The 25,858-nt window shown below is 42.0% G+C and overlaps 1 protein-coding gene across 2 annotated transcripts; it reads left to right on the plus strand.

Annotated features, from left to right (window-relative positions):
• The first annotated feature begins 3,819 nt into the window (after positions 1-3,819).
• On the plus strand, positions 3,820-25,134 carry LOC104949158 (disintegrin and metalloproteinase domain-containing protein 11-like). 2 transcript variants are annotated; one of them, XM_010775456.1, is made up of 26 exons: positions 3,820-4,651; positions 5,315-5,505; positions 8,571-8,647; positions 9,003-9,069; positions 11,625-11,707; positions 11,830-11,893; positions 11,991-12,051; positions 12,615-12,796; positions 13,195-13,266; positions 13,444-13,610; positions 13,710-13,794; positions 14,311-14,401; positions 14,892-14,943; positions 15,520-15,619; positions 17,693-17,764; positions 17,855-17,947; positions 18,725-18,805; positions 18,900-18,950; positions 19,032-19,095; positions 19,189-19,294; positions 19,620-19,739; positions 19,819-19,987; positions 20,682-20,793; positions 23,133-23,223; positions 24,374-24,391; positions 24,739-24,832. In XM_010775456.1, exons 1-26 carry the CDS (start codon positions 4,591-4,593, stop codon positions 24,752-24,754), a joined length of 2,346 nt encoding a protein of 781 aa, XP_010773758.1. In that variant the 5' UTR covers positions 3,820-4,590; the 3' UTR covers positions 24,755-24,832. The 2 variants fall into 2 exon arrangements, with proteins under 2 accessions (XP_010773758.1, XP_010773757.1); XM_010775455.1 differs by lacking the exon at positions 23,133-23,223 and having other exon boundaries at positions 24,739-25,134.
• Positions 25,135-25,858: the final 724 nt, after the last annotated feature.

Genomic DNA, 25,858 nt, shown 5'->3' on the forward strand with positions numbered 1-25,858 from the left:
TCTGCCGCTTTCATCACCCTGTCTTATAGGGAGAGCTAATTGGTTAATTTGCAGCGCCTGGTCACCAGCATGTGTTCAATTAATTAGCGCTCGGCTCAAGAAGTGAAGCTGAAACTAATTCACCTGATTGGATATATGCTCCAAGTGGAAGCGATTCGCCATTAAAGAAAAGAAGAAGAAGAATTCACCTGATTGCCCTGCGCAGCTCAGCTGTGTGCAAACAAACGTAAAACACGGGCAAGCCAACACATGCACCAACTTTTTAACGCCACTAAGGTTGCCTATCAGTCTTTAAAGAGACTAGCACTGTATTTAGTACAATAATACACTGTGAAGTAGTTTCTATAAAAAAAAACTCTTCCAAAGAATGTGATTATCAACACATTTAATGCTTTCTTAACTTTTTAGAAGGCATATTCTCCACTCTTAATAACATTACACCTGACACAATGGCAGAAGAAAGAAAGAAATCTATTTCCAAAAGTGATCAGAGTTATATTTGCCCTTCTCCTGGCTGACTTAATAGCCGCGTTCACACCGGAGTACTTTTCCCACTTTAGTTCCGATATAGTTCCGAAATGTCGCGTTCACACCAAAAAGAGCCGGAACTAAAATTAGTTAATGAGAACCTTTTTATCCCTTTTCCGTCCCTGCTAGAGAGCAGGGACTCTCATGCGGCTCTCTTGTGAGAAAAGAGCTATATTTCTGATTGGCTGGGCGGATTGCAAACCACGCCCTGTAAAACTCAAAAAAAGTGTTGTGAAACCACCATTTTATTATCCTCGCATTAGCATTATTAGCATTAGCATTAGCCCAGCGCAGAAACGCAGAGAGACTAATTTATGGCAACACAAAATAAAACATGGGGGATGAGGAGGTGTCGGCGTTCTGGCGATTTACTTGGAAAGCTTCAGTAGAAGCTGCTGGGAGTCCCAGCAGCTTCTACTGAAGCCAGTCCCCAACTCCGGGGACTTCCGGCCTGGGATTTTGGGCGGCAGTATACGCCGTGAAGTTGTTTGCGGCCTGCCAGTAAACCCAAAGCAGAAGAAGAAGAAGTGACGTCAGCGGCTTCATCTGCCTAATCCACCCCCAGGGATTTATTCCGGTGTGAACGCGATCTGTACTTAGTTCATCAGAACTAAAGAGTTCTGATGAACTAAGTTCTCATGAACCTTTGTGGGAAAAGTACTGCGGTGTGAAAGCGCCTGATGTAGTTGCAAATAGCCTGTTGTAAGTGTGATGCAGCTATTTGCACAGTAGAGGGTAGTGTGTCTCTGTCTCACTCTGGCATTTACTTTGACTGTACACTGTTTGTATTTGTTTTAATGTCTGGGTAAGTCGGAGTCCTGTTGTGATCCTCCTTAGTGTCTCTGTTTTTTAAACGTATTTTAGGGAAATAGTTAAGACTTCCTTCATGTCTCTCTCATATCAGGTCAAACCATCAGACTATAAGAGTTAGAAATAAGGACTTAGGTCTCATTAATTCCTCATTTTATTCAGGGTGGAGTTTTTTTGCTTTTGTATAGCTACTTTGCTGCACTACATTTATGACTAAATGATTGTACTTTTTACTCAACTATATCTAACAGCTAGTTGCTTTACAAAAATATTTGTTTTCAATCCCTTGCTGTCCAGGTAAAATCTTGTTTCTTTGAATGTGATGATATCAGTTTTTTATAACTGGAGGATTAAATATGTCTTCATCAATTGTGAAAACTTCTTATAAATACACTATTTCAAAACCCTTTTGGATTAGTTCTAAATGCATCGTCACAAGGCTCAAGCAAGGCTGTTTTTCAGAGTTCAGGAAACTTTGAATGATTGGTAGGTGGTTGTTCACCTGATAGCTATAAGTTACAAACATATGATGGTTTTATTGAATATGATCCATTGCGGTAGATTAAACATCCAACAGTCTATGAAGAATGAAAACACTGACCGTTAGCAAATAACTGTGCTTACTTTATTAGCGTGATACTTGCAGTAAAGTACACTTTGATATTAATACCTACATTATTTAACTTAGGTAAGGTTTTCAATGCAGGCCTTTTCCTTAACCCTCCTTTGTCTTCATTTTCCCCCCCTTACTTTGGTGTTCGCGGTCAAATTTGACCGGTCCTGTTTTAACTGCTATTACATTGACACAAAAAACATTAATCATCACCAAATGTCATTTAACACCCTTTCAAACTGTAAGTATTATATCGGACTACTGGTATACATGAACAACTGCAGTAAATATACAAAGAATAGATACTGAACATGTATTGCGTGTGCCAGGTGTGATCCATGTGGGGGGATGGGAGCGGGAAATGTGTCAAATTATTGTGTGTGTGTTTGTGTGTGCCAGGTGTGGTTCACATGGGGGGATTGGGCACATAAGGGGGGGAACACATCTTGAGTATGTTTGTGTGAGTGTGTGGGTGTTTGTGTTTTATCTGATCCGGATAGTTACTAATTCCTTTTCTTTATGGCGGTCATTTTTGACCAGGAACACCATGGGTCCAAAATTCAATGAAAGTGGTGATCCGCAAATTGATATGTTCAAATGTCTACTGTGAAGGATATCATAAAGCCTTAATGCAATCGAATGTAAAACAAAAAAGTTATGATTGATGAAAGTATAGTACATCGGTCAGATTTGACCCGAAGACAACAGGAGGGTTAATGCAGTGTTTTCACAGTTTGGCATCGATGGTTCTACCTCAGTAAAGGATTTAAACACTTGTTGTTGCCCTGGACCACAGCTCATAATAATTATTTAGTTTCTGAAGCACAGCCTGACTTCTCAGAGCTCTTTCTGCAGTTTTTGTTACTCAACGCTGCTGATTAATTGAGCAGCACTGTGTGATCAGATGTTCATCCCATGAAAGGCACCGAAAGGCACATGTGGTGATGTTTGAATTCAGATTAACAGAAGAAAGGCTCAGTCTTAACTGGACTGGTTTCTGAACTCCAATTTGTCAGAACGAGCACATATTTAGCATGGATGCTGCCCTCATCCTGCTGCTTTCCGCTCCATCTCTTCCCCACTATCTCTTGATCCCTGTCTCAAAGGGGGGCAGATGAAATATTCAGAGGGGGCTGTCAGTGCACAATGTGCCTCCATTAGCAGGATGGCTGCTGGAACACTTAACGTTATCTCGGAAGCAAATCCTGCAGGTCACAGGGCTGAGACAGCAAGAGCTCTGCAGCTTCATTCTTTGATTGATCTTTATGTATGGGTCCTCATAAAAAGCCAATTGATTGTCTGCTGCAATATCTTTCTCACAATAAATTCACATATCATACAGACCCGCTCATGTTTACTTAAATAGTGTATTATAATGTTGTCAGAGTACAAATACAGATTCAATGTTTATACTGATGTTTGCAGTATTTATCAATATACTTTTTCAGGTGACCTGCCTATGATTAATAATTTTACTAATATTTTTCATTTCATTGAAGTAATGCCATGTGTACGGTTTTCAGGGGTGGAGTTTATCTTATTGGCCGTAACCTTTTTTTTGCAATTGTAGATCCCAAAAAATACGTTTTTACTTCTCAACAAACTGTCTTGTTTCTGAATTTGCTCCAAGTGAGGGGCACATGTATTCACCTCAGTCAATGCTCAACAGATAACATGTAGCCTAACATTTATTTTACGATTTTCTAAAGTAATTAATCTAGCCTACAGTATATTCCTTGAAAGGCCTCTAGAAAATCTAACATCCTTTTCAATCATCACACCGTTTTTAGAAATAAAAACATGATGTAGTCTTTCCTTAGTCAATTCCAGGAAAATAAGTCATAGAACTGTTGTGTAGGTTTCATGAAATTTGACTTTATTGTACATTTAACAGAAGAGAAAGACATGGACTTAGGCTATGTCACAATAAGTAGGCTACATGAAACAAAAAAGGATTGACAAACATATAAACAGTTTGACTTGGTTACCATGGAAACAGGGGGAAATGAAATCATGATGAGATATATTCACCCATTCATCCCCGTGTGCAGTGAGGCCATGAATGGGTGGTTATCCCCCCCACCCCCCGGCTCCTGTTCCGCGGTTCACCTCCTCAGAAGCACCCGGCCTGTCGCATCCTTTCCCTGGCAACGGGAGGAGGAGGCTGCCCGGGATGAGGGAGGTCCCGCTGTCCCACGTGCCCTCCTCACCGCAGACACATCTCTCTCCACTTCCCCGTGCCATCGTTTCCGCAAACCGCAGATTGACATATACATCCTCACCCATTTACACCCAAACTCTCCCACGGAGCGATGCATCCGAAGCGCGCACTCTCCCTTCCCCTCCATATTTCTGCACTGATCAATAATTTCCGCCATAGGTCCGGGTTATGATTCGCGTTTGATCCTTCTGATATGCTCACCAAAGTCTCGGTGTCTGCCTGAGAAAGGGAGAGAGAGAAACACAGAGAGGGGGAGAGATGAGAGGACCCGCATCATCAGATGTTTAGCAGATCCTATCTCGCTCTTCGCCGTCATTCCTGCTGTGCGGTTCTTGGTCTTTTTCCTCCCTACCGTCGGCCGAGTTCGTGACATTGTTGCGGCTCTCGATGTTGTAATCCGGGGGAATATGTGAAGATCATGCTGGCGGTGTGGTGCTTCATGGTCTTTGCTGCAGTGGGCGAGAGGCTTACGGTATCAGGTAAGAGAGAGAGTGAGGGAGGTTTGGATAAAGAGCGGGAGCACCCTTTTTCCTTTCCTTTCCATCCACTATTTGTTTTCACGTGCACCAGCACTTTCTAACTCCGGCGATTTTAGCAGTCACCCGGTGCCAAGCAGCACTCTGTCTCCGAGGCGATTGATTTGCTGCATCAACACATTCCGATCGCAGCCCCCCTCGCATATATCCATCACCATTACCAGCGGTGTTTAATTCATATACACGCACAATGATATAACCTGTCAAACACCAGTTACCGTGTTTCACAGCCTGTCTAAAGATTGCTGAAATGTGAGGCGATGGCCCTGTGCAATTATTAAGATGGGCGTCAGTCTACAATGTAGCCTAAAAACTATTGCAAATTGCCACATTCATTATTTCCTACAATATCTTATTGTGGCCATACATTAGAATAGATCAGTGACAGATTCAATGTTATGAACTAGTCAGTGTGATCAATTAGGTCACCATACAATTAAAGAAACAAACACTTATCTCGGTCATCCCACATTGTGTTTTATTAAACAATATATCACCTTTATAATGTTCACATTACCAGCCAATTTAGACAGATGTGCACCTACTGTACATGGCCAACACACCCTTGCACCCTCCATGTGAGTTTCTCTGTTGTTCGTCCTGCAGGTGTGGACAGGAGCCCAGTGCAGGATGGAGGCATCTGGGACTGGTTCACCCCGGCAGGGCAGGCGGACAGCGGGGACACTGCCATCGAGGTCACCTATCCAAAGCGGCTGGTCCAAAAGATCGAGTCGGAGGGGGAAATGGCTCGTGACTACTTGGATACCAGGGTGAAGAACAGCACTGAGAACAATTTGGTAAGTTCTAACTAACACAGCTTTTGGCATCAATTATTTCTCATATCCCCACTTCTGTTCATTTTCACATTGGTTCTCTCTGAAATTCTCAGTTCAGTGGTCATAGTGTTTTAAGTGTTTTGGGTGAGGAACATCAATGGGGCAAAATCAGGAGTAGATTGGTTCATTTTCTTTCTGGACCAAAATCAGCTGGAGCGGGAGCTTGCAGCTTGATATGCAGTTTGTGAGTTCAGGAAATAATTGAACATGTTTTATATAGTGCTCAGTATCATTATACAACCTTACTGAGGAAGATTCACTATTAGGGACATTGTAGCAAGTGTGTGTGCACATATGTGGGTGTGACATCAAGACAGACTGTTATTCCGCTGGTGGGAACCACATTGTTCCAGTGTCTGTAACAGTGCTGCTGAAGCTGCACGGGGATGGCAGGGCTGTGTTTTGCAGCAGACTCATCTCTGATTTTGACCTAGTTAGTCACTGAAAATACCTTTGAATTTCCACCATGAAGTAATACCAGCTGAGAGGAAGCACAGACATACATTGTGTTTTTTACAGCCTTTTTATTCTGCCTAAATGCAAGCCAACTTGAACCTTTAGACCTGCTTTCTCTTTTTACCGTGCAAGCTCTGTAGTAAATGCACAGTTGACCAACGATGTCTTTAAATGTTTGTGTGTAGTGCCTCTCATCTTCACATGATAAAGCTTAGCCCGTCATTATGTCCGATCATCCGGCTGCTGGGCTGAGCCCTCCACTTCTTCATTATTCAGTGGTGTGTTAAAGTATGTCCCCATTCATTATAAAGCAGGCCTGTGTGAGAAATACTGCACGGCCAAAGAGGCTTTAGCAAACCCCATCGTCTCTCTCTTTTGCTCATGCTGATATGATGTAGTTCATGTAACTGTTATGAGAGAACACATTAGGGTGACATGATTAAAGACTAGGTCAAATTAATGTTATTGCCCCTGGAGAGGAAGATACCATGAATACAACACGGCAGCATCTAACATGATAGACATTCAGAATATGCAAATGAGGACACTGTTCAACAATGTTTCAGAGGTCCATGTTTTAGCTGCTGCTCTTCTTCTTCTTCACCTGCTGTGTTTTGTTTTTTGAAATATTAAAGACACTTGGAGTGAGGGACATGATACATTTAGAAGCAGCAGGGGATCGTGAGCTGACCCTTTTCTTTCTCTTCTGTCACATCATGCTGCGATGAAAATTGTTGACACAGTGCTTTTGCCGTACTTGTTTTTGTTGTGATAAATTATTTGTGTCCCTAAAAAACTAATAATAAGATTCCTTTCTTTATGTTTTGTTTAGCATAAAGACTTCATTTCTCGTTTAGCACAGTTGATATGCTGTTCAAGGATAGCTATATTATTGGCCGGTAGGTTAATTAGTTGGTTAATTAAAGCCCTGTATGTCATTTGTGAAACAGTCATTTGAAAGGTGAAAAAAACCACTCACTGTGAGAACAATTCCCACATGTGTTTTTTGCTTAACATAAAGAGGTCATTCAACTTCCTTGGCATGACTTATTATCTAAAAAGTAGAAGGGGACTTGTTGAGTGAAGCCCTCTGTCAAGACCCTTTCCGTAACAAAAAAATAATGTGTGTATACGCAGCATGATTCAGCTCCAAACATGTACCGGATTCTGACTATGATACAGCATCCCACCAAAGCTTTATGAAAACTAACTTTAACGAAGTACTTTTTCCTTCATGGTAATATTCGCGAGAGCAGCTTCTAAATGGAGCTGTTTTTGTCAAGAAGAAATAATGAATCTCACCTTTTGAACAACCTTAATTAGAAGTCCTTCAGGTGCCTCGCAAATTTACATTTGAACATAGACACCCTTCTGAGCAGATAAATAAAAGGTTTGGCAACCACCTTAAAGGTAGGGTAGGTAATTCACTTCAGAAACACTTTTTGTTATATTCCATGGAATGCTCTTAACATCCCGATAGCAATGAATACATGAAATGCTTTGACAATAAATATATACAAATATTTCATCTGTGGAAGACCAATTATCTTCCTCGGCCCGCGGCAGATCATTGGATGGCCTACCTGCCTGTCAGCCTTCCATCTCGTGCACAAACTTATCTCGTGCCCTCATTGGTCATGTGTGCGTTCGTGTGTGTTGGAGGAGGGGCTCTGTGAGGAAGTCTGAATGAAGGGGCATTTTTTTTCCCGGCTGTGTATTTTCAAATTCTAGCGCACTCGAGCTGGTTTCTCATTCTTACCTACCCAAGAGCAGACACACTTTATGATCTGAACACAAATATAAAGCTGTGGAACACGGCTCTGTACAGAGACAGAAACCCCTAAAGACAGTTACAAGACAGTAGTAAGAAGTCTGTTGTCCATGCTCACTGGAATGATTCCTGCAAAGTGATGCATTGGATCAGCCTGGTTCCTCCAGACTGAGATCAAAGTCCAGAGCTCCTACAGAGACACACTGTTCAGTCTGCAGTGAGCCTTGCTCTCTCCTGGCCCTGCTGTCTCCCCCTCACCTCCTCCGCCAGATGTCCATCAGGGGCAGCATGGCTGAATATAGACCATAGAAATTAAAACGCTAAACTGGATTCCAGATCATTAATGCAAATGTTGAAAAAATAAAGAATAAGACAGCACTCCAATTTGAATTTGTAAGATTACCAGTCAATATAGAAGGCAATACTAAGAAATCAAATCTGTGCTGTCCTAGTCCTTCTCTTTTTCAATTGGGACGATACCAGCAACGTTTTTTCCTCCTCTTCCCACCCTCTTACGAAATCCTAGTTTAGCTCTTTAACAACCATAACTCTCTGCAGTCAGGCCTGCCTAAATGCTGGCGGCCATTGTCGATAAATGGAGACGTTATCAATCATATTATTTCAGCTGCTGAGTTGCTAAAACGTGCACACTGTTGAATCTGTTGTATTATTCATGGAACTGTTTTCACAATCACTCTGTGGCTGTTATAGAGCGACTCTCTTATCCACAGTTGTTTTGTTACACTTTGATTTATCAACTATTTAATTTGTCTCGCTCTCGCTCTTTGGTTTTTTTCAGCCTGTCCACTTGGCCCAGAGCTATTTTCAAGTGGAAGCGTTTGGACACACCTTCACTCTGGACCTGGAACTAAACCAGTTAGTATTACCATCCAAAAAATCATCAGGTCTGCCTTTTTGTACACGCTTGTAACAGTAGGTGCTCCTAATCCACTGCAGCTGTACTCATTAGCATTTACCAGCACTTAAGCAAATGCACTTAGCGCCTCGATTTTGCATGACAAGACGGGGAATACCAATGTGGCAAACACACACTGCTGCGTCTTCATGAGCTTCGACTGATTTTATTAACATCACATGTTAATATGTATTCTTTGTAAAATACATTTGAGGGGAGGTTGAGAATACTCATAATTTTGATAACCAATTTTGATGACATGGTGATTGAGATAATGCTGTTAAGGATGTTAATGTGTCTCTTCTGTCTTTGCAGTCACCTCCTGTCTTCAGAATATGTGGAGCGGCACTTTAACCATGATGGCAGACCCTCACAGTCGATGGTAAGACTGATTGTGTGGGGTGGGGGTGCGTACTGACACGATTCTAGTGAGTTAACTTGTCTTTTGGCACAAAGACTTCAGCATATTAATGATATGACCAGAGTGGCAGTGCAGCGTTCAGTTCTTTGGCTGCAGGAACTGAGACTTTTCACATCTTGCTGTTGCCATGAATATTAGAATGAAATTAAAGTTTTGTTTGTCAGATGCAATGCCTCGTCACCAGAGCTCATTATACAACACCATTTTACTTAAAAGGGAATTCAAAGGCAATTATCATGGTAATAAAAACAGTAACAGAAACGATAAAAGCCCTATGACCAATAAAAGAGAAGGGTGAATTTATATTTGATATGAAATATATATTTTAGGCTCATCTAACACAGATCTGTTTGGTTAAAGTCTCCATTTAGCAACAAAAGACATTTTCTTTTTATCTTTCGAGGCTGATTTTGATGTGATGTTTTATTGAAGTTTGATCTCATCTTCTTGTTTGAACTATTCATAGAAAGAGCATTGTGTGATCTCTGCTTCAAAGTAAACTTCCATGTAGCTGTTAAGATGATGTATGTTACCGTGCTGCACAGACGTGGGTTTCTCCTGTCAGCGGAGTGCACGATGCCTCTCTGCTGCTGCCTTTCTCCGACAGCCAAGAAGAAAGGGTATAAAAACCACGAGCTCAAAGAAAGAATTAGGAGATAACAGGAAACTGGATGAAAGCCTTGACATCTAATGTGATGTGCGCTTCTGAGCATAGACTAGAGGAATGTCACTGCATTCTGCTACCCAGGAGGGATGGCTCTTTTCTGTATAAATGTGTCACTCACTGTCCCCCTAGCAGTCAACCCACCCAGCCACCAGCACTACATGTCCACACCCACAATCGTGCCAAACTCTCCCTCACTCCTCCTGACCAATCACAAGCCTGTTTCCATAGCAACCAGTTAGCTCAGCAGTGTCATTAAGTACTTGGCGGTGAGGAGAATGGAAGAAGAGCGAGAGGGAGGGAAGAGCAGACCAGCGAGAGAAGAGAAGGAGGATAATTAGGTGTTAAATGCCATTTAATACAAAGGCAATATAAGTTTGGATAATTTTGGGGGGGTGTGTGCGGTCATAGATGATCAGTTTGTTTCCAGTTTTGCGGGAAGGAGGGGGAGGAGGCTTAAAATGTCCGGGAGGGAGACCTGTGGTCAGGACAGATTGTCTCTCAGCTGGACGGTGGCCTCCCATCATGCCTCTGTGCTGCTGGACATCGCAGGTGTGATGCATTCAGGGCAGCACGTCACCTGACTGTTCTCAGTCGCCAAAATGCTTTTTTTGGGTTCCTACACAACATGGAAAACTAATGAATTGTATTCCAGTAGTTTACAGTACCTGATCATTATATAGAAAAGACTACAGAGTACGGAAGGATGTTTGTGTTTCCAGACCTCTCTAAAATATAAAATGTAGAATTCTTACAAAAAAATGTAAATACAAGAAATGTGTTTTTACTGGCATTGACTCCAGAATGGTAACAATTTATGAGAGGGTGCCGTGAAACACAACATTAATACACTTAAGTTCTCTTTTTTAATACCCTGATAAATAGTGAATAGATGAATCCCTTCTGTGTTATTGTCTGGAGTGAAAGTATACAGTTACTTAATGGTACAAAAAACAATAATATTGCACTGATGTACTTCTACAGCCTGAAATCCTGTGGGTTTCCATTGATTGATTTATATCAGCAAATAAACAGACTCTTCAATCCTCTGGCAATTATTTGGCAACATAATAGCCTTCATAGTCAAAATGTAACTCTTGGATTTTAAAAACATTTTGTAACAATAAGCATCAAGCTTTTTTTTACTCAGATGTCAAATGTGGTCCTAAAATAAACAGAGAGGTCTGGAAGTGTGAGTCCGATGGGGAAATAAATTCAAATGGAAAATGTGTTACCCCGGCTTTTGTTTCCATATGAAGCAAGAGGCGTTTTTGTTGTTGCCCGAGCTGTTGTGGCAAGGCTGAGACACCCTGCTGAACTCAATTTGGTTGAGGTGAACCAATGTTTCTCACTTGTCTCACCTTTCCTGGTGATTCATCTTGCTCACTGTGACCTCGTGAAGCGGTGCGCCCACTTCTGAGGAATTGTTAGCTGGAGGCAAAAGCTAACGCTCTTTCGTGGTTTTCAAGGTTACTAGGACAGGAAAGAGCAGAGCACGATTTCCTTATTTTTTTCTCTCACCCTGTGTTTTTCAGTTGCAACCTACCTACTAGTCATCCCATGTTAAATTCTCAGATCTAACTGTGTGGGTAACAAGATTGATGATTTATTGAAGAGATCCTTGTCAAGGATTTACCTCCACCTTTATTGGCAGTGAAGCAGAAAAGAGTGGGGTAGAGAAGAGGACACAAGTAGGTCAAAAACTGTGCCGTAAATGCATGAGTGTGGAAAGAAGGAGAGGGGAGTTACCTTTGCGGAGGTTTTCTACTCAGGGCTGACCTATTATAATATCCAATGAAGTATAAAAGTGAGCCTGAAGTGTGTCAGTAGAGGTTGTTTCTTGTGTCCACAGGGAGGAGAGCACTGCTACTACCAGGGAAGGTTACGAGGTTTACCCGAGTCCTGGGCAGCGCTCTCCACCTGCCACGGCCTGTGGTGAGCCCCACAGTAAACCTTTATTTATTCAATCATATTTGTTGTCCTATGAACATTACTTAATTTACGAGTTGTCTGTCTCTTTCTGCTCTACACCTCACCACCCGTCTCTTGGTTCCCAGCGGCATGTTCTCTGATGGCTTCTTCTCTTACGGTATTGAGCCTGTTCAAAATGGAAGCAATCAGGTAAATAGGAGAGTGTTATTAATACAATATTGAGATCTGGATGTTGGATTTTGAGGTACTAATGTGTGTAATGTCATCTGTATTGATTGTGTTATAGGAGGATGGTGCTCACTTAATCCGCAGGATGCCTGATATCAGACTTTCCCCTCACTGCACAGGTAAATTACTGAATTTAAAACAAACTGCTGACACTCGCATCACATCAGAATAATACTGCGTTAAAGTATTTTTTCTAATCTTCTCATCTTAATTAGATTTTAATATAACCGCAGTGCCTCAAGTTAGATTTCACTTCGCTCCACTGTTGCAATCATTTCAAATTCACTGTTGCTTAATATTTCACAGGTACTGTTATGTCACTGTACAAAAACACTCCAAAATGTTCCTATATACAAAAAGTAATTATTTTCTCATTGAGGTCAAAGAGAGGAATTCTTCACATCAGTGAAAGAGAAAAGTCAACAAAGGCGTAGGTTTTATGTACTGTAGGAATAACAATTTTTGAATACAAAGCCGTAGTCAATGGTCCTAATTCACCCATGTACAATTCAGACAGTTATTTTTGATTAATTAAGAAGGGTTGATAATTACTGCCACAGCTTTTAGATTGGGATCTTTAAATCTTTGACTGACAATGTAGATACAAATATTTGCACTGTACCATACAGCATTATAAAAAGTATTGTTGCTCTGAGTGCCTGGAGCTTCTCTGTGTGTCCAGACTGTACAGAGGACAGTGAGTGGGATAGCAGAGGAGGTGATGGTGATCACGACAGACCGGACCAAACCACAGAAGAGCAGGTGTTAGGGGGGCTGAGGCGATCCAAGAGATCTGTCCGCAAACCCTCTGTCCAGACTGAGACCAAATATATTGAGTTGATGGTGGTCAACGACAACGAAATGGTTAGTAAAAAGTACTCTTTCCGGTTAAGATTGTTTAGACGTCAGACATCTGCACTGGTGGTCTTTGTCGTACAGAGAAATGTGAATTGTCTGAGTCAATGAGGCTGTTTAACAGGACCTAGATCTAATAGGGAGATCTGGAGATAAATGAAAATGAAAGCTACATTTTGGCTGCCGGAGACATTGGATGGATGTATAAGTGTATGAACAGATGAATGAATAGATGGATGGATTGGATCAGTTAAATATTTGGATGAATGGATGGATGGATGGATGGATGAATTTACAGATATATGGATGGATTAGATCAGTTAAATATTTGTTTGTCTGTATTCCTTTGTGTGTGAGAGATTGAAGTAGATCTCTCACACCATCTGTGTATCTCTGTGTCTCCACAGTTTGTACAGCTGCGTCGCTCCAGCAGCCAAACCAAGAACTTTGCCAAAGCAGTGGTCAACATGGCAGATGCGGTAAGAGCTTTGTTTAACAGTCCTCCTTCTCTTAAACTCCGCTTGCTCGGCACACAGCCACCTGTCAGGGAGTGTGTGTTTATTTCCAATGATTTATGCCAGATAGCACACAGAGTGTTGACAGCACAGGTGTCGCACCAGCAAAGCAGGAAAGTGATGGCGGTTTTCCGTCCTCAGATCTACAAGGAACAGTTGAACACGCGGATCGTGCTGGTTGCCATGGAGACCTGGACCTCTAAAAATATGATGCCAGTAATGGAAGATCCTTTGATAACGCTGCAGAACTTCATGAGATACAGGAAGGACAACATCAAAGATCAAAGTGACCTCGCCCAACTTTTCTCGTAAGGCAATTTAAATATCTGGAGATTTAAGGCTTGGATGATTTTTGGGTGCTTGATACGTTTGATTCTAAACGATGGTATCTTTTTTTTGCGCCTCAGAGGGCGTACATTTCACAGTAGCCGCAGTGGGACGGCCTACACCGGGGGGGTGTGCTCTCTAACAAGAGGAGGGGGCATCAACGAGGTGAGGCCCTTTGTATATTAGAACATGAGGTTTATCTGAATCTAAGTTTGAAAAAGGTTTTTTCTTTTGAACCAGTCGAGTTCAGAGGTAGAATTGTTGGTAAAGTCTGTTTCCACATTGACAGGTTTAAATCAAGAGATGAAGAAATGTTTGCATTTTAAATATTATAGGTTTCAAATGAGTTTGTTAGCTAATCTTGATTTAAAGAAATAGTTTGACATTGTGAGAAATATGCTATTTAAGAAGAAGATTTATAAGAGATGATAGCTTCTGATCTCTCTCGTGTTTAAGTAAAACATTTATCTTGAACCAGCAGTACGTTAGTTCAGCATAAATAATGGAAATAACTGAAAACTGCTAGCCTGCTATGTATTGTGATATTGATCTTCTCTTGCTAAAATCTTCCTCTCATCCTGATTTGCAGAACATCATGTTGGTAAAAGCCTAGCTTCTTAAGCATTTTATATCAGTGTTTTCTCCATCTCACAATACATCTCTCCTGTGTGATTGTTGCAGTATGGGAATGTAGGAGCGATGGCCATCACTTTGTGCCAGAGTCTCGGCCAGAACATCGGCATGAGGTGGAACAACATGCGCAACTCTGCAGGTAAACGATAACAGTGAATGTGGATGGGGGAGGATAGAGAAATCTATAAACTAATGGTAGAACTGAATTAATTATCAAAGCAAGAGAGTAGGATCAGTGGGGGGAGGATGTAGGCAGGGAGGGAGAGCATTGTGGGTAACCTTGTCCAGCAGGTCTCGTCTGTAATTAGACTTTTCCATTCGGTGATTAGTCACCTGCCTCCAAGAAGGCGGGGGTGGGGGTTAGAGCCTCGCTGCAACTGAACAATGTGCTCTGTGATTAATGTTGAAGAGCCATCAGGTCCATTATTCAATGCCAGGAGCGCACACTATAGGCTCTCCATTTATCTGCCAATAGACATCAGTGCTATTCCTTTCAGATCATACTTCTTCCTCATGAGCTGCAGCAGGTGAAGTGTCACAGCTCGGATGTTAAATGCTGATCTAAGTTATTTATTTTACATTATTTATTGAATTTTCTGTGCTCTTCTTCCTCCTGGTGTTCCTCACAGGAGACTGCAGATGTCCAGACGCCTGGCTGGGCTGCATCATGGAGGACACGGGGTAAATATCGTCATTATAGCACACTGAACTAAACAGAAACCAAACATAAATCTCTTCTCTGTTTGTTGACACAATTAAACAGCAGGACTGTTTCTTTTCGCATTCACCCTAAGCTGTGATTTGTTCCGTTAATTTCACTCAATTAGAGAAATAAACACCTGTAGCAGAGGGATGCTTTGACTTGTGCTCGGTCTTCAATGAGCCATGCCTGTGATAATCACAGCTTGGATTTCATGCAACAGGAACATGCGTTGATATATTAAACATCAGCATGCTAACCAATAATTACATATTGAATTTGAAGTATTTACTACACAGTATGCATGATTTAGATGTGTCTCTGCTGACCAGATGGTGCAAGACAGATTTGAATTTGCATTTGTATAATATCCTACTACAGATCATGCAATTACTGTCCGATTGCAAAGTGATGGGACATTTCTGCCACGTCCTTGTCTCAATCTCTTTCTGTGTGTGTGTGTGTGTGTGTGTGTGTGTGTGTGTGTGTGTGTGTGTGTGTGTGTGTGTGTGTGTGTGTGTGTGTGTGTGTGTGTGTGTGTGTGTGTGTGTACACAGATACTATCTTCCCAGAAAGTTCTCTCGCTGCAGTGTTGATGAGTACAGCCAGTTCCTGCTCCAGGGGGGCGGGAGCTGCCTCTTCAACAAGCCAAACAAGGTGAGGGGCATGATGGGATGTGGTGAGAGGAGCAGCCTCTCTGCATAACATTTTTATACTAATTAATTTTCTGACATTCTCCCTCCGACTGCCTTTTTCCAAAACACACTCAACTATGTAAATCTGCTTGTAATATTTGATGACTAATATTTATTTGTACTGTTATTGCTTTCTGTTTTGTATTACCATGTAAAGTTTCTCTTATTATTCTAATTTTAATAATACAGACTATTATATTGAATTATATTTCTAATTATTATAATTAGTGTTATTATTATTTTTCTTGTGGTCTCATTTCCATTGGAAACACATATTTGAATTGCATTCCTTTCCTTCTTCTTTACAGTAATTCATATTAGTATCTCTGCTCATCTCCTATACAACTGACACATTTCCTCTCTTGTCCATCTGACTCCCACTTATATACAGGACTGTCTCAGAAAATTAGAATATTGTGATAAAGTTCTTTATTTTCTGTAATGCAATTAAAAAAACAAAAATGTCATACATTCTGGATTCATTACAAATCAACTGAAATATTGCAAGCCTTTTATTATTTTAATATTGCTGATTATGGCATACAGCTTAAGAAAACTCAAATATCCTATCTCTAAATATTAGAATATCATGAAAAAGTATACTAGTAGGGTGTTCAACGAATCACTTGAATCGTCTAATTAACTCAAAACACCTGCAAGGGTTTCCTGAGCCTTGAAAAACACTCAGCTTGGTTCAGTAAACTAAATCACAAGTATGGGGAAGACTGCTGATCTGACTGCTGTCCAGAGGACCGTCATTGACACCCTCCATCAGGAGGGTAAGACACAAAAAGAAATTTCTCAAAGAGCAAGCTGTTCACAGAGTGCAGTTTCAAAGCACATCCACAAAAAGTCTGTTGGAAGGGGGAAATGTGGCAGGAAACGCTGCACAACCAAGAGAGATGACCGCAGCCTTAACAGCATTGTGAAGAAGAGTCGCTTCCAGAATTTGGGGGAGCTTCAAAGACAGTGGACTGAAGCTGGAGTCCAGGTATCAAAAGTCACTGTTCACAGACGTGTCCGGGAAATGGGCTACAATAGCCGTATTCCCATGGTCAAGCCACTTCTGAACTCAAGACAACGGAAGAGGCGTCTGACTTGGGCTAAGGAAAAGAAGCACTGGACAGTTGCACAGTGGTCCAAAGTCCTCTTTTCAGACGAAAGCAAGTTTTGTATTTCATTTGGAAGTCAAGGCGCCAGAGTCTGGAGAAAGGCTGGAGAGGAGCAAAATCCAAGTTGCTTGAAATCCAGTGTGAAGTTCCCACAGTCAGCGATGGTTTGGGGAGCCATGTCAGCTGCTGGTGTTGGTCCACTGTGTTTCATCAAGCCCAGAGTAAATGCAGCTGTGTACCAAGAGATTTTAGAGCACTACATGCTTCCGTCTGCTGAAAAGCTCTATGGAGATGAGGAATTCATTTTCCAGCATTCTGGCACCTGCCCACAGTGCCAAAACCACCAGTAACTGGTGTACTGACCATGGCATTACTGTCCTCGATTGGCCTGCAAATTCCCCTGACCTGAACCCCATAGAGAATATGTGGGGTATTGTGAAGAAGAAGCTGAAAGACACCAGACCCAACAATGCTAATGAGCTAAAGGCCGCTATTGAAGCATCCTGGGCATCCATAACACCTCAGCAATGCCACAGGCTGATTGCCTCCATGCCACGCCGCATTGATGCAGTAATCCGTGCAAAAGGATTCCCAACCAAGTACTGAGTGCATTAATGGACATTTTCAAATGTTTGATTGTGTTTTGCTGTTATAAATCTTTTTTTTTTACTTGGTCTGAGGAACTATTCTAATTTTTTGAGATAGGATTTTTGAGTTTTCTTAAGCTGTATGCCATAATCAGCAATATTAAAATAATAAAAGGCTTGCAATATTTCAGTTGATTTGTAATGAATCCAGAATGTATGACATTTTTGTTTTTTTAATTGCATTACAGAAAATAAAGAACTTTATCACAATATTCTAATTTTCTGAGACAGTCCTGTAAATAAGTGCTGATATATGTCCCTGTCTGTCTCCATCAGCTGTTGGACCCTCCAGAGTGTGGGAATGGCTTCGTGGAGCCGGGGGAAGAGTGTGATTGTGGATCCCAGGTGGTGAGTACCCAGTCGGACACCGTGCCAGCTCTTACTGTAAGCTGTTTTCTGGAAATGAGCTGAAGGTTTGTTTTCCATCTGTGGCTGCAGGAGTGCGCCCGTAGTGGAGGAGCCTGTTGTAAAAAGTGCACACTTACCCACGATGCCATGTGCAGTAACGGACTCTGCTGCAGCGGCTGCAAGGTGGGGATCAAAAACGGGAACCAGATGTAAAATGATAGGTGACTAATGAAAGGAAAAACCAACATAAAGTGTCTTAGTTTAGAGTCAGGCTACTACAAGCCTCAAGAATAGCGGCAGTGCATCTTGTTCAAGTCTGTGGAACTTTATGGGAGGGATAAACACCAGTCCTCCTCCACCACATGTTCCCTCATTTATATATACCAACTTCATTTGATCAGGTAATCGTATTGAGATCAAGATCAAAGTACAGCAGAAATCAAACCAAACATCACCAGGCAGGGGAAAAGGACATAAAGCATCAGAGACAATCATAGTATAATAGTTTAATAGGATAACATTAAGAATAGTTGTTCTATTATAAAAACTATGGTTGTGGAGATCACTTTCATGATGGTCTAACTGTGAAACTGGTTTGTGATCTGGCCACTTCAAAGGACAAAGCATTTGTATTCACATCATTGTTATACTCACCAATTATCCAGTGAGCCCTGGCACCTGGAGGTATCTGTATCTCATTTGCTACTCTGCTCTTTTATTCAGCTTTTTCCATTAATGTGTCCCCTGTCGGGTTAGAAAATACCACATTTGAAATGCCTCCACTTAAAATAGTCAAATGTGTTGTGCATGCTGTAATTTCTTTTGGACCACATTTAGAAAACAGGCATCCTGTCAACTACTCATTAAGTTAAACTGGAATAAAAGGCAAAAATAATGGAAATGTTTAATGAATATTTCATATCCAGCATTTCCCTGATTCCTTTTCATGCTGTGACATAGTATGAGCAGAGAGGCGTGGTGTGTCGAGAGGGTGTGAACGACTGTGATATCCCAGAGACCTGCACCGGAGACTCCAGCCAGGTACAGATTACTGTTATGTAATACCAATGGGGGGGGGAGGACTACAAGATTAACAATAGTATTCAGAACATGAAGTACTTCTCTTCTCTTGCAGTGTCCTCACAATGTGCACAAGCTGGACGGCTACATATGTGATACGAGTCAGGTAAAGGCAGGTTGGTTTTCTAGTCTGCTGCTCACTCTGAGTTATGATGTATTCTTGATTGTTGTTATCTAATTTCTTCAGGGCCGCTGTTACGGAGGACGATGCAGGACTCGTGATGGACAGTGTAGGGGCCTCTGGGGTTATAGTAAGTATAGAGCACAAGAAAATTATAGTTGTAAAGGGTCTTTTTTGTATCTATGGCTTTGTAGTCTCCTTCTCCTTTTCTTTTTCCTCCCAGATTCAGCAGACAGGTTTTGTTATGAGAAGCTGAACGCTGAGGGGACAGAGAAAGGAAACTGTGGTCCGGGACCTGAGGGCCAGGGCTGGCTGCAGTGCAACAAGCCGTGAGTCTGCTGATCATTTCATAGAAGAATAAGATGTGGTTGTTTTTACAAAAACTGTGCTGCCTCAGCTGCATTTTCTGTGCAGTTTTTACCAAATGGTAAAGCTAATTCCATGAAAAGACCAAAACTGCTGTTTGCTGATTAATGACTTACAATTAAACAAATACAAAATGTATGTATTACATACACCTGGAGGATAATTAGTAAACTGCCTGAAACTATGTTGCAAAAAATCCTTTGTAATAACTCAGTCACCAAAATAAGCTCCATGTGTATTCTGTGAACAAAGCCCCCATTGTTCTCTGACATCACTCCTCCTGTGTAGGGATGTTTTATGCGGCTTCCTGTTCTGTGCCAACGTCACCATGAAGCCAAAGTTCGGAGACCTGCAGGGGGAGGTGACCAGCTTCACCCTCTACCACCAGAACAAGTACTTGGACTGCAGGTCAGTGGGTCACATATATCAGATGTGTAGTTCTCCTCCTGCTCTCCCACCTGTCTCACATGTTTGATGCTCCCCTCAGAGCAGGCCATGCTCTGCTGGAGGACGGCTCCGACCTGGGTTATGTGGAGGACGGCGCCCCCTGCGGGCCCAACATGATGTGTCTGGAGCGACGCTGCCTTCCTGTGGCCGCGTTCAACCTCAGCACCTGCTCGGGATCTACCTTTGGGCGCATCTGCTCCGACCACGGGGTAAACAATATAGTCCTGAGCTCACAACTCAACATTTACAGTCATACAAGTTACATACAGCATTAAGGTATACCTGTGCATCTAAAACAATAGCCATGTCATATTTATGAAGCTCATTTTGGTGACAATTAGGGGAACATATATCTACAGTATTTGTATTAAAGAAGTCATAGTTTAGTTTATTCATTTCATTTTCAACTTAAAATTTAAATTCACATATAAACCATAAAAAAAAAAAATATGAGCCATTTCCAAGTTAGGACAAACCAAAGCAAATGTATGTATGTATGTATGTATACACTGAAATTAAGAACAAAAAGATATATATAAGTAGATTATTTATACTCAAAGCTCCCAAGTTCCACCAAGAATATAGTGTCTCAACCTTACACTTAATTAGATGCATTCATAATCTATTGCTTATCATTTTCAAAGCATAACTGTGATGAACAATAGTAATACAAAATAACATAGATCCACCCAAAGAAAAAAAACAACCTTAAAACAGTTTGGCTTCACGTAGGAAAGAGTGACATATTTGGACCAGAATTACGCATTTCACCGACTTCATACTAACTAGCTACATTGTGTTTTAAACATTGATGTAGTTTAAACATCTTTCTCTTCTTAGCAGCTATTATTGAACACTACACTAATCTCTCCTTCTCTCTCCTCTCTCTGTCTCTCTCTGTAGACCTGCAGTAATGAAGTGAAGTGTATCTGTGACAGGGACTACACAGGCAAGGACTGCAGTGTGTTCGACCCCATCCCAGAGCCAACCGTCCCAACAGGCCCAGAGAAGAAAGGTCCATACCCCTCCCCACCTGCCCATGTCTCTCTTTCTGTTTGCCTCTCATACCCGCCTCATAGTCTCTACCCATCATCCCTGTAGCTTCTGTATGTACTGAGCAGAGCACAGTATCTCATCCTTTTCAACACACAGAGTAGTTCTGCTGAGTCAAAGGGGATACTTTGGATTGTTTAAAGTGGGTCTTATGATGCTCTCATCCATAGTCAGTGTGTGATCTACAGTAGATGGTGGTTGCACGGGCACAGGAGCAAATAAACGTGCTGCTGAAGATGCAGCAAAAGTTATTGTAGCAACCTAAAAGAAAGGCCAGCTCTATGTCTCTTAGAATATTTTCACCACTTCTCCTTGCTGTCAGACAGTTTTTCTTCAACGTAGAACTGAAGCCGTTATGTTCATCAGACCTTATTGACAGAAACAGCACTTCAACCTTGCAGAACAAGACTGCCTCGATCATTTACTCAGCTAAGTTAATGTACTTTTTGCAATTTTGACCAATGTGCATAAAGATTATATTTTTGAAAAACAAAAACGTTACTTGGAAATCGACTTGTAATCGGGTATTTTAGTATCTGTACTTTTACTTACTAAATTATCTGAGTACTTCTTCCATCAATGGATAACAGCTTCAGTTTCCCTCAGGCTGTCTGACAGCAAGGTTAATCAAACCTGCCTAACATAGACAACACTGATTTATTTAGGTGGGCTGTTTTTTATTTGCTGCTGTCCCCCTCCACAGCAGTACATTGCTTAGCTTCTCTGCCTCTACTCCTGTCTGCTTCTCAAAACTGGGACCCGCCTACCATCATCTACTACAGTGGTTCCCAACCTGGGGGGTGCGCCCCCCTTGGGGGGGGAGCCAAATATCGCAGGGGGGGGCGCCAGGCCTCAGATGATTTGAGGCCAAATATCATATTTAGACTTTTTTTTTTTTTAACATATACAGTAATTGTAACGCAACACATGACTGTCACTAAAAGCCTTGTCTCTACATTACAATAAAAAAATAAAAATAATTGATTAATTCGTTTGAATAACAAATTCAAGTTAGTAGCTATAGGCATAAAAAGACAGAAATTTATAATTATTTCTTTAATAGAAATGTTTCTTCTGGCTTTTCTGGATAAGCGTATTTTTAAAACATAGTCATTGTCCATGCCGGTTTTAGTTGGATTATTTGTCACAGTTGCTCCGATCAGATCGGTCTCCTCAATTTTGTAGATTATTTACGACTTTTGAATCCACATAAACACATCGACAAAATCCTGCTTACTTTGAGCATGTGTTTTAAACAGTTGAATCCCTTTGTGAATTGTTTCCACTTGCGTCGTCCTTTAATTTCTTCATACAGCGGGAATCAAAATGAATGAATCCTGAGTCCAATAACCATCAAAGTCACTCCAATAGTGCTCCTTAAATACGCTTTCATCCTCCTTGAACAAAATACTTCACATTCATCGAGTTTGTGACAGTAGTTTTTGCATTTTTGAGACTTTTAAACTTTAATTACCGCTGTTGCGCCCCCCCTTGTGTGTGTTGGGGGGGGGAGCAACTTCCAACAGGAGTCATTTGGGGGGGCTCTTTTCTTTTAAAAAGGTTGGGAACCCATGATCTACTGCATGTAATACAATGCCTATTGATAAGTCCCTCATTCATTCCCACTTCAAACTATCTAAACTCTCCCTTTAACCTCCTTTTCTAGACCACAGTGTTTGCCTTTCTGCCGCGTCTTGGTTTCAATGTTCGGAGAGAGTGGGTGTGTGTTGGAACACGTTTATCTATTTGTGTGTGTGTGTGTGTGTGTGTGTGTGTGTGTGTGTGTGTGTGTGTGTGTGTGTGTGTGTGTGTGTGTGTGTGTGTGTGTGTGTGTGTGTGTGTGTGTGTCTCTTGCAGGCCCAGAGCCATCTTTAAGTGTCTTCCTTACTTTCTCGCAGTCTGCCCTTGACACAGAGCAATAGAGCAGTAGCTCATAGGGCCTTAAAGTACCAGAGGGTGTCCAGCTGAGAGCAGGAGAGGGGGAATAAACACAAAGTAATAAAACTCTCTCTCCTTTGTTTTGTTACTGTTGTCTCCCTGACCTCCCTCGCTCACCTCCCCGTTCTCCCACCTCCACCCCATGTGCTGGTATCCTCCTCCTCCTCTCCTCCATCTCTCTTTCTCTGTCTGCAGGTATCCCACCATCTGCATTTCTCTCTCTCTCTCTCTCTCTCTAATTATCGTTGTTGATGTACAGTGTTGATGCTGTCCTCTAACGTGTGTTTTTTAGTGGTGTTGTTTTGTTTCTGCCCCTCCTCTTCCTCTTCCGCACCCTTCCTCCCTACTCCTTCCTCTGCGCAGGTCCCAGTGGAACCAATATCATAATAGGGTCCATCGCAGGGGCTATTCTCCTGGCAGCTATAGTCCTAGGGGGGACAGGATGGGGATTTAAGTAAGAGTTATGGCATGCCTTTGTGTACCTGTCTGCTTCTACCTAAAGGACCCCCGCTCCTCCCACTCTCACTCAGAACCACTTGATGCCCGTTTGCAACTCATCGTCCAAAAGGGAGTCAGAGCTTGTCTGTTCTAATGCTGCTTTTAGCGCCAAATTCCTTACGCAACGTCACACCGTTTTCCTTGTTTTTATCAAACCATTAATGAACCCTGAGGAACACCATGCACCTCTCCGTCCCTTTTAGTGTAAGGGCAGGACAGAGACATTGATCTGCCAGAGACCGCTGCAGAGCTTCTCTCTCTTGGATCCACTAGATTTATTATCCTTTTATGAAAACATTTAATTAAATAGGCTTTTTCAGAAATATGTGTTTAATCGTTGATGCTCCCTTAGCCCGCAATACCCAGTTGTTCTCCTACAGGCTGCATCCTAACCCCCTAATGCCGCTCATTCTGCTCTGTTCTACGTCTGCATGTTGCTCTGGTTCAATCCTTACACTCTGATCTAAAAGGACTGCTCTTAGATAATAAGAAATGGAGGCTGATGAAAAGCCTTGTTATTTGAAGACAAAATGTTTATAACTGATGGCATGCAGCCAGTCCTTTTAGGGCCCGAGGTAAGAGTCTGTGCATGTGAGAAGCTGTACGAAGTTATCCGAATGAGACCTTGGGCTGGGGGGGGCTGAAGGGTCAGTGCAATGACTCCTGTACATACTGCATGTGATGCCATCACTGTAATCTGGCAGAACATGTTTTGGAGAGGACTGGAAGATGAATAATGGACTGAAGGAATTACTGAGTGTAGTTTTGTTAAATCTTATTCTTAAGGGAAATAAAATATTCATTCAGATTTGATATGACAATTCAAGTGGCAATATACCAGTTATTTTGTTTGCTTTAACTTCACATTGTTCACAAGGTAATGTTTATGGGATAAAATAGCATCTGCCTTTTGAATGATTTGGTATCTTACAGCAGAACTAAAGCTTGATTGAAGCCACAAAGGAAGCCTGCTTGTTTGTTTGATGATCAGCTTCGTTACATGCTTCTTAAAAAAAAAATTATTTGTGAGTTTGTCATCATTTCCTTTTGATATTGACATGTCTTTGTTCTTGTCTTTTCTCTTGACGTGTCTTCACTGGATGCAGGAACATCCGGAGAGGAAGGTATAACCTGCACGAACTTCTGATATTCTGTTCATGGAGCAGCATCACAAAACATCCCAAAACCCCTCACCATGGATCCTTACTCCCTCAGTCACCGCCTCAAGTTCTCCCCTTGGTTTGTCCCCACAGGGCCTCATGCGTCCTGTTCATCCCACTGCTCCTTCTGCTTTCATCCCATTCCAATTCTTGCTTAAAAAACTCCCCATTCCTGTCCCTTATCCCATAATATTCCCTTTATCATCGCAAAGCAGAATAGCATTTCCATTTCTAAATCAACTTCCTCTCCTGTCGCCTACACAGTTTGTTTTTCTTTCTCTTACCTGTCTCCGTTTTCCCTTCTCTTTCAGATCTGGCGGTGGATAAGATGTGTCTGTCTCTCTGTCTGTCTGTCCTGTCTACTCCTGTCTTCCTCCTCGCACTGTGTCCTTTCCACATCAGAGAAGAGGGAAACAAAAAAAAAGTCTTCCACATCTTAAATTTCTCCAAACCTCTATTGATTACCGTCTCCTCCTATCGTCCGTCCTCCATCCGGGCCCCGCGGAGCTCCATTCACCAAACCAGCCAATTCAGAATTGTTGTGGCTGCTTCCATCGTCGCCACCGAGGACTGTGTGTGGTCCCGAGCAGGGGGTCCGTCCCCTGAGACACACCGGGGTCTTCCTCCAGTCTGGTGGCCCTTACGGCCCGTCCACACAGCTAGAGCTTGTACTGGCATATGATTCGATTGGCTGACGCTTCCGCCGAACCTTCAAAAGTTGAACATTGCTTCGCTCCCACAATGGCGAAGCGTGACGTCACCCCATTCAAAGTTAATGGGCAGAAGCGTTGAAGCTTCAACGCACGCCGCTGTGTGGACGGGCCATTAGAGTGTGATTCGGTGTCTGTGCACTTCCTTTTGAACAGTCTGATGAAGAACATATCGACGTCCAATTTGTCATCTGACTTGTCTTGCCTGCCTGTCTGGATACAAATTAATCTGGCCACCAAATGAGTCCACAGCTAAATGTTGGACAGACAGGACTTCTAATAGACTAAACTAATGTAAAAGGAGCTGGTTGCTTTCTTTTGAAAATGACCCAAGGCACAGTTCCTCAAAGGACAGGCCCTCAAAGTGAACAATAGTCTGTTTTAATCCACAAGTCTGGCACCATGAATTTGAAAAGAAAACAGTGGACTGATGTGGAAGGGCTCAACCGAAGGCTCAAAAACCAGTCAGTCACTAGCCAGATCCCAGACTGATAGCCGAGTTTATGTTCATCGCTATTTGTTCTTTAAACTTGTGGCATCTTACCTGCCCCCTTACGCAAGTTTTCAGGTACAAAAAGGGAAGCAAGGTGTCATAGTTTTGGGATCATTTTAAAAACAACTGAACTTCAGCAGAGACCGTAACTTAGTGTTTTCAAGCCGACATACATTCGACTTTATCTGCCTGTGTGCTCACCACTTTCAGACCCAAAGTGTGTACCCT

Source organism: Notothenia coriiceps, unplaced genomic scaffold (assembly GCF_000735185.1).
Source record: "Notothenia coriiceps isolate Sejong01 unplaced genomic scaffold, NC01 NC01_scaffold00015781, whole genome shotgun sequence".
NCBI lineage: Eukaryota > Metazoa > Chordata > Actinopteri > Perciformes > Nototheniidae > Notothenia > Notothenia coriiceps.

Bases quoted from the DNA above. Each gene is read 5' to 3' on its own strand.
- LOC104949158 (XM_010775455.1), top strand. From the start codon at position 4,591: ATGCTGGCGGTGTGGTGCTTCATGGTCTTTGCTGCAGTGGGCGAGAGG. The intron at 9,070-11,624 runs GTAAGACTGATT...TTGTGTCCACAG, and splicing joins GCAGACCCTCACAGTCGATG to GGAGGAGAGCACTGCTACTA. The intron at 12,052-12,614 runs GTAAATTACTGA...CTGTGTGTCCAG, and splicing joins ACTTTCCCCTCACTGCACAG to ACTGTACAGAGGACAGTGAG.